Source organism: Aspergillus viridinutans (assembly GCF_018404265.1).
Source record: "Aspergillus viridinutans IFM 47045 DNA, scaffold_1, whole genome shotgun sequence".
NCBI classification, from domain to species: Eukaryota; Fungi; Ascomycota; class Eurotiomycetes; order Eurotiales; family Aspergillaceae; genus Aspergillus; species Aspergillus viridinutans.
The window spans coordinates 3,230,203-3,244,761 of NW_025091217.1; the positions used below are offsets into that span (position 1 = coordinate 3,230,203).

The window sequence follows — 14,559 nt, forward strand, 5'->3', positions numbered from 1 at the left end:
GACCAGACATGGAGTCTTTGTCTCAAGCTGCTGTTTTCCGTCATATGAGCTCAACTTTGGATGGATTCCAGTTGAGCTCTAAGGCCTTTTCAGGCCAGAAGATTGGAGTTGAAAACATACTGAAAGCTAAGTAATTGAAGCAGTCATATCAGAGGTAAAATAGAGTAAAATAGCCTAGATTTCATGATAGTAAATAACGACTAGTGTTATTGTACCACATTAAGTTGCTTAAATATGAACGGGTTGAATTTAAATAAATCTTCATCAATGATACTTACTATGAACAATACTAAGGACAAACCCAAAGTTGCTGCTTATTCACTAACTCGCCGCTGACCGAGCCAACTGATAGATGTCTCTGCCATCTGGGTCTATAACTTCATTTTTTGATAGCTTTGATGCTATATAAAACCAGGTGATAGCATTCCCAACAGTGGTAAATTGGTCAGGAAGGCCATTGCATGCCATCTTCCGCGAGAGTTTAGGGTCATTGAGTTGATGAAAGAGACGTGAGATAGAGTTGCAGTCATCTTTGTCCACCAGCCATGTGGTAGGGTTGGTCTCTAGGAATGAATAAGAACTTGCATCCTTGATTGTGATCAGAGGCTTCTGTTTCTGAGTGGCGCACAGGAGAAATTCAGGAATTCCTTCAGGGATGGATAGTTGTATGACAACTTTAGCATTCGAAAGCAGGACATTCCACAATTGATCAGGACCGTTGAATTCTATGACACAGATCAGGTGTGACATGTCATGCATCTTGCTGTTGATATGTTGCATAACTTCATAGAGGAGTGAACCCTCACGGCCTTTAGGAGGGCCATGACGGCATATAAGTAGCTTTGGAATGGACGCCGTTGAGCCTTCCTTTATTCGTTGGCAGCAAAACATTTGATAAGCCTGCAGAATAATCATAGTCTCGTCAAGGGGCCTGAATTGTGCAAGGTGTAGAATATATTGATCTAAAGGTTAAATAAATATGTTAGCTGCGCAGTGATGAATTGCAACAGGAGATGGGAACCATTACCTTCTGGATACTGTATAATAGGTGCGTTGAGAGTTCTGCACAGAGAGTTAAACTGTTGGCCGTAGAAGGTGATGTCTTCCTGATTCATATGCTTGTTCAAGCCGTCAAGTCTACAGATTATTAGCGTGTTCATGTGAGATATCCTGAATGCGAACTCACTGGTCGACAGAAACTGGAATATATCCCACACTCTTCCTGGGTAATATCTGTGGTGCCAATTCAGGTGGTACCGGAGAAACCAGTAGGTCCACATCTGATGACCTGGTCTGCACAAAGTCCCAGGCCCTAGCTGAAGGACCACTAGGATCCACAGCCATGCCATTCTGGAACATTAAACGGTTTTCATATAGTACTGGTCTCCCGGGGTCCTGTTGCTTGGATAAAAGTGCTAAAGGGAGTAAGGGTGCACTATCAATGACCACCAAATCGATGCCTCCCTTTGACCTGGGCTGAAGGGGCCCACTGTGGCGCAGCCAATATCGTCTGGCATTCTCATACACCCACTCTAAAATCTCTAACTCCTCATCAAAGGAAAGATAGTTGAGGGAGTCGTCCAACCCCTCTAGGGTGTCCCTCATCTTCTGAACAATATTGTGTATCCCTGGACGTGGCTTCGCGACATACCTGTTAAGTAAGCAATATGCCAAAAACCCTCTTACTCAAAAATATTACTGGAGGACAGAGCCTGAACTTTGGAGAAGAAGAAACTCTGTACTCACCATCTAAACTCAACACCCATACAATGGGCAAACCTTACCAGGGCATGTCTCATGTGTACATCGGGCTGGCCGTGAAACGTCAGGCTGAAGAATGCAACTTTGACTTGCTTTTCCCTAAGGCACTGGGCATATTGCTGAGCAATTGCCCATGACCTCGGTTCAACCGTGCGCTCGTAGTCTTGCTTATCTGCAAGACGTGCCAAGAAATTACTATCAACCTCCACAAGATTGTTATGACTGATCTCAGTGTGTATCACATGTCCAATTCCAAACGATCTGGAAGCTGTTAGCTCAGGATCACCTGGCCCATAAGCTCAACTAGATACCGTATGCATTTCCGCGCCATGGAATCTGCTTGCTCATCTAGTGCTTTTCTTTCCCAGCCCCAGAAGGTGGCCACCTCCCCCCGATCATGTGCAGACCTCGCGCGAGCTTCGTGTCTCAGAACCAACGGCACAATATCAAGCTCGAGCCAAAGATGTGAGCAAAGACCTGGGCATTTCAGAACAAGGGACTCTGGCAAGCCAGCACCTATGAATTTTTCCTTGTGCTTAGCGCTATAGTTCCGAAGTTGAGAGATGATCTCCCGCCTGAGCTCAGTCGGATCTCGTGAAGCATGCTCTCCAAATTCATGACTGACACAGTCCAGCAAGTATGTCAAATTACGAATCACAATAGCAATTCGACATCGAGAGCCTTCTTCGACGAGCTCTGAAACTCCTGCCCAGATAGTCTTGGTACATCTGTTAGAGCCACATCGGATTACATTCAACGGAAGAATGAAATGAAAGCGTAAACTGAAGCAGCCCGGTTTACTTACACTTGGAGTTTGCCCTGACCAGGAAATTTCCCCAGGTAAGGGTTGGACAGGAATGTCCTGGTTTTTAGACTTCCTGAGGTCGACCATTACTGCCGTCCTATGGTAATTATATCAAGGCAATGATTCAGCTTTAATTATAAGAGTACATCGAAATTTCGCTGGTGGTTCTCCTCGCCTTTTAAATGCCGATCCTCTGTGTACAATTTTGACCCCAGATTCTCCCACCATCAGCTGTGGGTTTCTTAAGTTGCTGCAATCAGAACTGCCAGACCTCTATGACATCAAAGTGAAATCATGCCACTTCATTCAAATGAAAGGTATGTGGTCATAGGACTTTTTAACATCACAATTCAAACAGAAACGCCAATTTCTATGCTTATATAGATGTCTCTTTGTGATTACACACAGTGCTTGCTGATACAGAACTGTATATTCTAATTATATGCTTCTAGAAATGTACCAAAAGCAAAAATAAATGCAAGCATGAGGCATAGAATACAAATGTGATGCTTTCTGCAAGTCCTATTTCAAAATAGTAACTTATCAATGACCTGGATATAAACTCACTGTCTGATGTCTCTAATGCACCCATGACCGGCGCGTGCATGAGCGGAAATTAATTTATTGCTTGTACTCACTCCTTATTGAGTATCTAAAACAGCTGCGATTTTCCCATCTTGAAACTTGGCCATTGGTAAAACTAGTGTGCTATAGAACCCAGCTGACCTTGAAGGAAATGTGCGTGCGTGATTAAAAAATAATCTAATATTCATAGAATGAAGTGACATTCAAAGACATCACATCTGCAGAATCGTGAAGTGCACTTTATAAACCTGCCGCTAACCATGCTTAGCTAGATATTCGCCACGTGATGTAAAAGCTTCCCCAACAAACACAGGTGGGGCAGGCCGGAGATTTGATGACGGTGGGCTTCCTGATAACAGCACACCAGGACTATAACAGGTTCATACAGTCGTACTAAGGATGCCAATGACAGCAAAATGTCTATGGTACGAACGGACGCCTGGGAACGGATATTGACTGTAAACTGAGATCTTCCCCTGGCCTGTCACGTGAGATGACATCGTCTATAAATGTTGATGATGTCAGCCAGCCTGACTGCCAAATCTAGTAAAGGATTTACGGAACTCTCTGGAATTCTGATTCGACCAATCAGATCACGAGAAATAGATCATATAGCGATTCAACTCGCCAATTCGATTCCAATTCGCTGAAATCTATCTTTCCTGTCTATAAATTCTAGTATGAGATCGTAGATTAGAAGAATCAGACCTTCATCCCTTGATATTCCGCGTATATGCGTTTACCATGCAAACGTTATTATCTCGGATTGGCTAACAGAAGAAAAAGCTAGTTAGCACAAGGCTGTCTTCTGAGCCGCCATCTGTGAAGGTGCTCTGCACTGTGACACGGCGAAAAGCCGAACATGGGGTTTAGGGATATTGTCAGTACTTCCAGCGCCATTTAATCTAATGGCAACATACAGCGTCGCCAGCGTCAGCCAGTAGTTTGTCTTGAAGAACGCTGCAGAGAAATGCTCTTGAAGGGGGACCGGCCTAGCGCACTCTGCTGCTTAGGAGAGAGGAGGAACAAATCCATCCTCTCCTTAATTCCCAGTTGGTGCTTCCTCGCTTCAATTCCCTTCAATCTGTCTTTCCGCTGAGTCATGTGCTTTATCCGCAACGTCTGCTTTGCTCCACGGTCTTTAAAGTGCTCCTGGATATCATCCCACACAGTTTTCCCAGGCGTCGCCGACGGCACTAGCGCGAGTAATTCCTCTACTTGGCCGTCGCAGAACAGTGGGATACATCCAGCGCGGCAGCGGTAACCGGACTCTTCATCTCCATTACTGGCTAATTCCACATCTGCTTCGCTCAGTGCTTCGAGAATATGGATTCTTGACGGGACCACCCTGGCTTCGCTAATGAGGTATACGGCTGCTGTAAGAGAGGCAAGACCAGCCCCTAGAATCCAGACATCGAGGGAACCAGGATTGCGAGATATCGTACTCGCTGACGGACGTGGTGTGAACAGGGAGACACCTTGTGAGCGCGAACGGGGCATTTTTATTTCTACATATTGGAATTGATCAGGCTAATGGCATAATTTGACGCTACTGCCGTCCAGTAAGCCATGTTTGCATCTTATAATTCGAATAATACCTGTCGAGCAATCTGATTTCATTATACTGTGACCCATGGTTCTGCGACAATCAGATGGCCACATAACGCAACTACTTTATTGAAGGATTATACAACTATTTTTGAATCCCTGGCTAGGACCCACCCCACCAATCCACACCCACCCCACCCAATCCATGCTTTAGGTTGGATAAGGGTTGGCCCTAACCCACCCCATGTGGATATGGGTTGAACCTGCCTTATCCATGTGGATATGGGTTAAACCATTGGGTGCACATGACCTAGGGCTACTAAGAGCTAATAAGCTTATCTAACTAGATCTAGGCCTAGATAGGGGGATATTTTTATATATATAGATAGAGAATAGTTATATCTATATATATAAAAAATAAATATTAGGTCTACTAAGAAAGGCTAGAGTTATAGTAGTTTTTAGATTTTAGAGGATAGTAGTTAGGATAGTGATAGTAAGATATATATATCTCTACACTATCTTTTAACCTAAGCTTAGGGGGGACCCCTACTCCCCTATATAAGTTTATTTTAGCTTATATAATAGGTAATATATAATATTTATACTAATCTATTCTTATATTACTTATTAAATATATAGATATCCTAGTGGTGTGGCTAGAATACTAAAAAAATAGGGGGTAATCTAAATACTAGAGGTCACCTGACTAGATAGTATAGATATCCATAGGTATCCACAGTTGAACCCCATGGATATAAGGGGTGGGTGAGATACCTGGTGGTTTACCCAAAATCCACATGGGTTGGATCAGACATGCTGTGGATCAACCCATATCCACCCCACAGCCAGTCTATCCCTGGCTAGTAAAAATATTGTGGGGGCTTATGGCGGCAAGTGCTTTTGTACATAGTTATATCGACAGTAATTGAGGCCTCAAGGCAATATAAGTAACAGACGCATTTTAACTTAGACATATGGTCCTGTCAACCAGAATATGCCTATCATTTCTACTATGCTAGAAATGGTCGTCTAGACACCTATTTGGCGTAGTGGAAAAATGGCTGACAGGTCCACAGACTTATCCTATGTAAGTCAACATCGCCAAGCTTGCCTCGCCAGTTTACCACTACCCGCCGCTTTAGGCTACTTAACTAATTATTCTTCGACTCCAGATTGGCTGAAGACCACCGCCGTTCAACAACAAACGGCTCTGAGGAGCTACCAGTCTTACTTCTGTCTAGCCGACATATATTGGTTGGGGGAAAATCCGCTTTACGTGCATTGTAATTAAGATTTAAACATGAGAGCATTGCCCCATACATGTTTGTTTCAATGGACCGCTTAAAAGATCTCTCGCTGCAAATGTTCGGGGTAACATCGACAGCTTATGCAAAAAAGAGATCTGGCCTATGGTTACTAACAACTGAACCCAAAGTGATTCCATGTAATGCTATATGCCAATTCAACTCCGTCATGTGGGCAATTGCACTCTAAAAAGTGTCCTCCGCCTGGGACGTACTGCTAAAGTCATGATGTCATGGCCCATCACTGCATGTTCTTACTGACCAGGCCACTGGAGATGTTAAAAGAATCAGCTGAGATTGGCACAATTCTTCAAGAATATGCCCTTGTAATAATTATGCAACGTTTGCCTCCTACCGTTAGTCAAGAGTTTTCAACTCAACGCTACTGCGCGTATCCCTTTCCACGTCAACTGCTAGAAAGCTTGTGCCCAGCTCAAAGCTAGCCTGGAGAGACGCACACCAGAGAACACTGAGGCATGGATTCTCGGTAGTGGAATAGCAGCCTTGGCATCAGCACTCTATCTCATCGTGGATGCGAAAGTACCCCCTTGCCAGGTGCACGTCCTGGATTCCCATACTTCATTAGGGCAAGCTTTGCACCAGAAAGGTGACCCTTATAGTGGATATGATCAATTTGCTGGATGCCTACCTGTACCGATTGGGGCGCCTTTGAATGACCTGCTTGCTTTGATTCCATCCACGAGGGTATAGGGAAAGTCTCTCCTTGATGATATCCAGTCAGACTCGGCAGCTCGAAACGTCGATACACGGCGACAAGGCATCCTTTGTTGTTCAAAAAGGGGGAAAGCTTGAGACTGTTTCCACCACGTCCCTGAATTTAAGCATTAAATTCCGGATGAAGCTACTCCGGCTCATGCTCAAAACTGAACATCACCTCGGAAGAAAACAAATCAGAGACTTCTTCGATGAGAGTTTCTTTCAGAGCACCTTTTGGGCAGTCTGGTCCGCTCAGTATGTTCCATTAGTTCAATAACGTGTCTTCTGTTAACACAATTATAATGACTGATATATTAGCGTAGATTCTTCTTCCAGCCCTGGCACAGTGCAATTGAACTCAAGCGGACTCTTCTCCAGTATCTCAACGATTACCGGAGTTTGAGTATTTTAAGCTGTCTGGATATCACAGGTCACTATCAGCATGAGTCGATATTCTTGCCCATCTTTCTCTACCTCCAGAGAATTAATGTGGACTACCGGTTCAATACGAAGGTAAAAGATCTTGTGCTAAATGAGAATGATCGGCAACTATCGATTGGGAAGCTGCAAATTGTGCAGGATGGATTCCACTGGTTCAGGAGTGTAGGAAAGCATGACATTGTCATCCTCACGATAGGATCCTCTGTCTCGGACTCCACAACGGGAACCCAAGACCATCAGCCTGTTCGGCATACTAATGAAATGACCGAGCCCCTTGATGAAAACTGGTCACTTTGGCTATCACCGGCAAGCAAAAACGGTCCATTCAGTAACCACTATGATTTCTGCACTCGCGAATCCGAGTCAACCCTAGAGTCATTCACAATCACCACCCAGGATGTGAATCTTTATGAATACCTTCGGGCAATATCGGAATGCAGTTCGGCGGCTGGGGCATTCATCGCCTTACAAGAGAGCCAGTGGAGGATAAATATTTGCGTTCCAGTGCAACCAGTCTTCTCTGACCAGCCTCAAAATGTGCATGTTATCTGGGGGTACGCCACTTCACCAGCACGCAGAGGAGACTATGTGAAAAAACCCATGCTTCAATGTTCTGGCAGAGAAATTATGGCTGAGATGCTCAGGCACTTAAACTTACAAGCATTGCCACTACATCAGAATACAGTGACAATCCCACACATAATGCCCCGAATGAGCGCATCTTTATTAGCTCGCGCCCCAAATGAGCGGCCAGTGGTCATACCAGAGGACACTTGCAATATCGGTCTAGTTGGACAGTTTGTAGAGATCCCACAGTTCAGTTCCGTGGACGTGAGTTATGGTGTCCGTGCAGCAAAGATTGCAGTGTCCAGGCTCATGGGGCTTGGGAACAAACAGGAAGGCTCACCTAAACTACTGAAACCACCTATTCCTGCATTATGCTTTGGTTCTTTCTTGCGGATGTGACGGCTGTACAGTATTAACTTTGAGAAGTAATGTTTTCACCTCTTGGTCTCCCGAAATGATTTCTCTTCAGTCATGCTTCTTCGGTATTCAGAAATCGCAGATAACTTGATCCTCGACTAGACAATCAGCCAATTAAACAGAGTACCGCCGCATATCAGGACCATGGAAGTACTGGCTGGTTGTGTTGAATGCAGACTGTCCATTACATCATTCTACGTTCTATACGAAGTATTTGAATCTATATGAAGCTTAAAGTAACGTTCCTTAATCGATATTACCGCTAATAGTAAAATCAGTTACTCATAAATCTATGAATGATAAATATCTTATGATACCTCAATTCCAGCCAAGTAGAAACTCCTACTCAGCCATGAAGGGGGGTTGGGCGATTTTGAGGCATTTTGAGGATGACATGTGGGGTTTAATACAACAACTTAAGGGGCGAGAATTGCTGGGTCTAGATCTAGGTCTAGGACTCTAGACAAGGCCCCTAAAAGTTCAAATCATACCACTCACAACTGGTCGTACGAAAGCAATGAAGATATAGTTTACAGTCTTCACCTTGCGGTGTAGAGCACATCATAGAATGGTTGTAGATCATGAGACTCTAGTTACCTTCAGGACCTCTCTTATGCGCTTTATCCAAATGGACAACCGGGTTCATTTTGCGTGAACATTTATTATAGATTCTTCCCCGACTTCGCCATATATTAGTCCAAAGAGACAGATACTGGACAATATACTTCTCAGTCTGCTTCAGTCCGTTTTCAATGACCGAAAACCTATTGAAACCAGAGGCAGACGCTGATGAACATAGGCAAGCTGGAGCAGGTTCGACGCACCAGATGATCAGTGATGACAGGTAAGGTCTGATGAAGAAAGCTGTGCATAACTATTCCAAAATTTAGAATCACTCAGCCTGCTTACAATTTCCCATTATCTTGGTAGGGAAGAGAAACCGGCCCCAGCGTTGTCAGGCGCAACATCTGCACCGCAGCCGGTCTCCTCACTAACATACACCCAGCCTCAAGCCCCTGTTACAGGAGATGGACAGAGAGTAATACCTTTGACTCTCTTGTCTACTCAACCAGCAATGGTGGAATGTCCATATTGCCATGCACAGAGGATGACTCGGACGGACTTTACTGCTGGACCAAGAGCTACGTAAATGGCTCCTACCCTTTTGGCCTCTTGACACAGAGTAACATTTTCTTGTAGGTGCTGGTCCTGCCTATGCTGCCTTTGCATTGGCCCGTTTGCCGCCCTCTTGCCTTGCATCTTGCCAAACTGCAGAGACTATGAACAATACTGCGGGAATTGCAACAGACTTCTCGCTGTGGTGGAACGAACAGGCGCAGTTCGCCTTATAGTCTATTAGGTATGAATGTAAAATCAGTTTCCAGCAAAAACAGTTTCCAATCGGTAGCTTGGTTGTGTTGCCAGCCTTGAGGGATAATCCTAAAGCCTGGTGTTTTGGTACTCGGTCCTCACTATTTTTTGCGAAATATGGAGATGAATGATAAATGGCTCTGAATATCCATGAAAAGTAGGTGATCTAGCAAATATGTTGGATAGTGTGAAGGTCAAAAAGACAAGCTGTAATTTGCGTTCAGACTCTACAGCCCAGTGTACGCTCATGCTTCAGTTCAAGTGTACCAAGAAGAGGAGTGATATAAAGAAAGTCCATTGTATAGTTTCTCTAGCAGTTTGTTACTAAATGGGCTACCATAAGCATAGCTCTTTTTGAGGTATAATAGGCTGTGTTTTCCCTAGCATCATCCATATCGCCCAAGGCCACGACCAGCATGTAGGAACCACATTTCAGATGTGATTAATGCACATGAACATGCACAATATCTTACATAGTTCACAGTAGAAAAACATATTGTGAGTATCATATTAGCAGGAGAAACCACGTAATTCCCACCTAGGAGACTAATTTATGAGGTGGATCGATATACAACATTTCACATGTCACCCATGTAGATGGAATTACCAGTAGGTGCAGCCCATTGAAAATATGATGGACACTAGTGTTCTAACTAGAGATAAGATATCTCTAAAGACAGATATTGATATTTTGCTCGCTAGTGGTTTGGTGGTAGCAGAATAATACATACATATACCATCCATTCCTAAATGCTTAAAACAGAGCCTAACCATCTCTTTAACTCCTTCCCTTGTTGACTCTCTGTACTCTTTAACATGGCACTATAGATTGTATCAACGTGGGTCCCGCCATACCCTACCATGCAAGTGGTATTTGGCACAACTGACTAGACACATGTCAGCATGTAATACACAAACTTCCCAGTGAAAAAAAAAAAAAAAAAACTTTGAACCTCTTCACAAAGTCATTAATCGCCAAGAATAGAATCTCATCCAGACCCACAAGGACCAGGACCTGATCAGTCTTTGCACCCCACCACCACTCTAGAGGCGCAAGCGCCGGCTCACTCCAACCATCACTCTTTCAGCCTTTAAGATACACACTCACCCACATTTCCAGTGCGCCTCTGGGAACTATATCCTTGTGCCTGTTCGTGGCCATTGAGGGCCCATCTGTACGAAAGCTTACCCAGGGCGCAAACCCAAACACGCCTGCAAGATTGGTGTGTCAAGGGACTTGCCATCATGTCCTAGTTACTGACTTACAGGGAGAGCTCAAAAGGATTGATCCCTTTGGTGATACTAGCGGCTTCCTGGGGTTCAAATACATTGTAAAAGGTCTGTGGTGATATGATTTACCGCTTGCCCCGCTTGGGGCACCCCCTTTGACCTTCCCGTGTATTTCTTCTCTTAGCAAGGATCTTTTCTCGACCCGTCGGCCAGGTGGTCTGACCCCTGATATCATACGATTTGATAGATAGTATTCATAGCGTATATTGAAGCACTACGTGCGAAGCATTTAAGTCTTCATTAATTCATCAACCTACTAAGTGATTTCTGAGTTCATGACGATAAAAGCGGCTCCCAACAAAGACCGAGCCAGAGAACCCTACAATACGAGAAAACGTCAAGTTTATGGGAAATGGCTTTGGCTGCCCCTGTGTAAAAGCAAAACTGCGAGTATAATGTTACGAACGTTGCCGCTAAGATGGCCTCTCGTTTTGGAAGCAAATTTGCTTCGGAACTTAATGGGATTTGGCATGTTTCTTGACAAGCCCCGCACACCTCGGCCCTTGGCCCTGATGCTTCGTGAAACAATACCTGCCACCCTCTCTAAATTTCCAGGGAAGATTGGGCTCTTTTTCTATGCACCCAGAGAATGGCGTCAAAGTCACCGTCAGGGCCGTAAGTTCCCGGTGTTATTGAATTTTCATGCAGGTGGCTTCACTATCGGTAGCGCGACCGATGATTGTTGATGGGCCTTAGTTGTTGTGAAAGTTGCAGACATGGTCGTGGTTAGTGTTCAATATCGGCTGGCTCCCGAATATCCATTTCCAACTGCCGTTGAAGACGGTGTTGGTGGCCGGGGATAAATCCCGTAATTTCCTAAGAGAAATGCAAACCCAATTTTGTCTCCACTGTAGTTATTTTTAAGTGTTGATTGGTGCTAATGATTGCTATAGACTTGCTTTCGTCCAATCTTCCACTTTTCCTTTCTTCTTTCTATATATTGATTAGACTGGCTCATGTCGCCTCACGCTGCTTGATAATATTTGGCTCCGCTGTGGTTTCAGAGACACATCGGCGACTCCGGGGATGTAACTCCACCCCAAGGGTAATCAAAGAAAAGGATGTCAGATCAGCAGCGATTACGAATTAGCCTGTGGGTCACTTTCAAATGGCTGGTGAACCCAGTAATGTTAATGTCGGGGATAGTTGGCGGCTCCCCGATCGGTGGACCATGAATGGACAGTGGCAGTGAGTGGAGTGTGCACCATTCCACCGAAGAATAAGCCAACCCCATGTCTGTCAAGACAATATTGACAAGGAACGAGAGGCTATTTCAGCAAACCCTGTTGAGCTCTGCCAATTGAATATGTTAAGACATCCATTACTCCGTAATGAAAATGCACCTCGGGGCTAAGCGACCTGGTCTAGATGTGCACAACGGATACCCCGTCATACGCGTTCTTCTGAAAGTACAGATTTACCTGCCTAAAAGATTGAAGAGGAGTTGATGGTTAGTTCTAGTATTTCACCAAGTAATCATGAGCATGAGCAGCTTTTATGAAAATGAACAACCTAACCTAGAATTGGTGTCGGTTCGGGCCGACAGTCTTGACAGTATATAAAACTCTATTTGTAGAGCACATAGTGCCACAGTCACATACCGACGGCACTTGGGAGTAGCCACGGAGTGCTAATCAACTACCACGCTTTCTTTTGAGCTGTCACAGGCTGCAGGCTGCCGGTCCGCTGGGCGCCTGTGGCGGTTACCTTGGAAAGGGCATTAGGCCAACCGCAAGTGCGGGGTAGATGGTTGATATTATTACCTCCAAGACAAAGAGCATGGTAAAGCTAAGCAGTTCAGGTCGTTCTGACTTTACTGAATAAGCCCGTCCGCTTTACTTGTCTTTCCTAACCGTACATCTTGTAAGGTAGTAATGCTAAGGTAGTATTTCCTAGCTTGTTCTATGGTCAGACGGTAGGTCTGAACCTCTCCTTAAGCAGCCACCTCGCCTTCCTGCTTCACATGTACTTCCTCTCGATACATCTCTTCCTGTAAGACCATACTATCCAGATGCTTTCGCCGACCAAGAAGATATTTCTGATCGCTAGCCATGTCTCGTTGGCGGGGCTCCTATACGGGCTAGACACAGGTCAGTCAAGCACGACCAACACGAAGACGTCGAAAACCGTTGAATAAGATGAGCAGGTTCTATTGGTGTCATCACCCAAATGGACCAATTCGCCGCGTCCATCGGTCACTTAACCTCCATGCAACAAGGAATCTACGTCTCCTGCATCCTCCTTTCCTCCTCAATATCCTCTTTAGCAAGCGGCCACATCTCCGACCGCATTTCGCGAAAATATGGACTCCTCATTGGCAGCATCCTCTTCTTATCGGGACCGTCATTTCCGCATCTTCGCCCAACTTCGCAGCTCTCATCGTTGGCCGTCTGATCACGGGAATGGGAATGGGTCAAGCCATTTCCGTCGCGACGGTCTATCTCGTCGAGATCGCCACGGCGGATATCCGTGGGGTGACTGCCTGTCTCCTGCAGCTTTTCGTTGTAGTTGGAATCATGACTGGGTATTTTATTGCATATGGATCTCATGAGTTATCAGGCAGCATGGCCTGGAGACTGCCGTTCATCGTGCAAGCCGTCATGGCAGCTGTGTTGTCCCTCGGGTTGCTGCTCCTGCCTTTCTCGCCCCGGTGGCTCGTCCAGGCCGGTCGGAGCGATGATGCCAGGCGTGTCTTGAGCAAGTTACGGACAGCAACAGCAGTCGACTCGGAACTACGTGAGATCCAGCAGAGCTTACAGTCAGATAGACACAAATCAGTCGCCAGCTGGGGAGAGATTTTTGGTCGAAAGTACATTAGCCGAACGTCTCTTGGGATCTTCCTAATGTCTTTTCAACAATTGACTGGGGCAAGTTGTATTTTCTCTTGGCTATATGCCTTGGGTCCTATCGTGTAAACCAGACGTTAATTATGAAAGCCAGATTGACGTTGTTCTATATTACGCCCCGATCCTCTTTCGACAAGCGGGTTTCACTTCCGAAAAGGCCTCGTTTCTTTCCTCAGGGGTCACCGGCATCGTGATGTTGGTCTGCACCATTCCTGCTCAGATCTGGATTGACCGGTGGGGTCGCCGGATGCCCCTTATTATCGGAGGATTGGTGATGGCCATTTCTTTTATTGTTACAGGGTCATTATATGCCAGATTTGGTCACTCCACTGGGGATTCAGTCATTCTCACTTCGACCGCAGCACAGTGGGTAGTCATTGTTTTGATATATGTGTTTGTGGCCAACTTTTCCTGGTCATGGGCCGTGGTAAGTTCTTCTATGCCTTGTTGGTATGGATAACAAACTTGCTAATCACGCCATATAGGTTGGCAAAATTTATGCCTCAGAGATCATTCCCACCAGGCTTCGGGCCAAGGTCTGCGCCTTGGAACTGGTCGCTAACTGGATCGTGAATTTCATTGTAACTCTCACGGCCCCTCTGTTCCTACGGTCGTCGCCCAGCGGTCCATACTTTCTCTATGGCTTTGCCACCATCCTTGCCGTGGCAGTCTGCTACTTGATGCCTGAGACGAAAGGACAGAGTCTGGAGAGGATCGAGGGATTATTTGAAAAGAGGGTAGATGGCGAGGAGCCTCGCGTATAGATGTTATCCAGTCAGTCCATACGATGTAGCACTTCAGATTCTGTCAGACAAGTCTACATTAGAAAAATGCTACTATACTGACCAGATTAACGTCCTAATTGGGGTGCTGTTTGTAGCCATCGAGCTCCTTCTTGTCTACC

The 14,559-nt window shown here is 45.3% G+C and overlaps 3 protein-coding genes across 3 annotated transcripts; 1 reads left to right on the forward strand and 2 right to left on the reverse strand.

Annotated features, from left to right (window-relative positions):
- Positions 1–1,182: 1,182 nt before the first annotated feature.
- Positions 1,183–1,792, reverse strand: Aspvir_001004 (putative heat shock trehalose synthase; the record flags this gene model as incomplete). The annotated part of the gene is made up of 2 exons (XM_043266134.1): positions 1,183–1,651; positions 1,785–1,792. The coding sequence occupies 2 exons, from the start codon at positions 1,790–1,792 to the stop codon at positions 1,183–1,185; spliced, it is 477 nt and encodes a 158-aa protein (XP_043122069.1).
- Positions 1,793–4,084: 2,292 nt separating this feature from the next.
- Positions 4,085–4,651, reverse strand: Aspvir_001005 (uncharacterized protein; the record flags this gene model as incomplete). The annotated part of the gene is made up of 1 exon (XM_043266135.1): positions 4,085–4,651. One exon carries the CDS (start codon positions 4,649–4,651, stop codon positions 4,085–4,087), a length of 567 nt encoding a protein of 188 aa, XP_043122070.1.
- An 8,296-nt stretch (positions 4,652–12,947) lies between these two features.
- On the forward strand, positions 12,948–14,419 carry Aspvir_001006 (uncharacterized protein; the record flags this gene model as incomplete). Its single annotated transcript, XM_043266136.1, has 3 exons — positions 12,948–13,618; positions 13,746–14,082; positions 14,141–14,419. 3 exons carry the CDS (start codon positions 12,948–12,950, stop codon positions 14,417–14,419), a joined length of 1,287 nt encoding a protein of 428 aa, XP_043122071.1.
- Between the last annotated feature and the right edge of the window lie 140 nt (positions 14,420–14,559).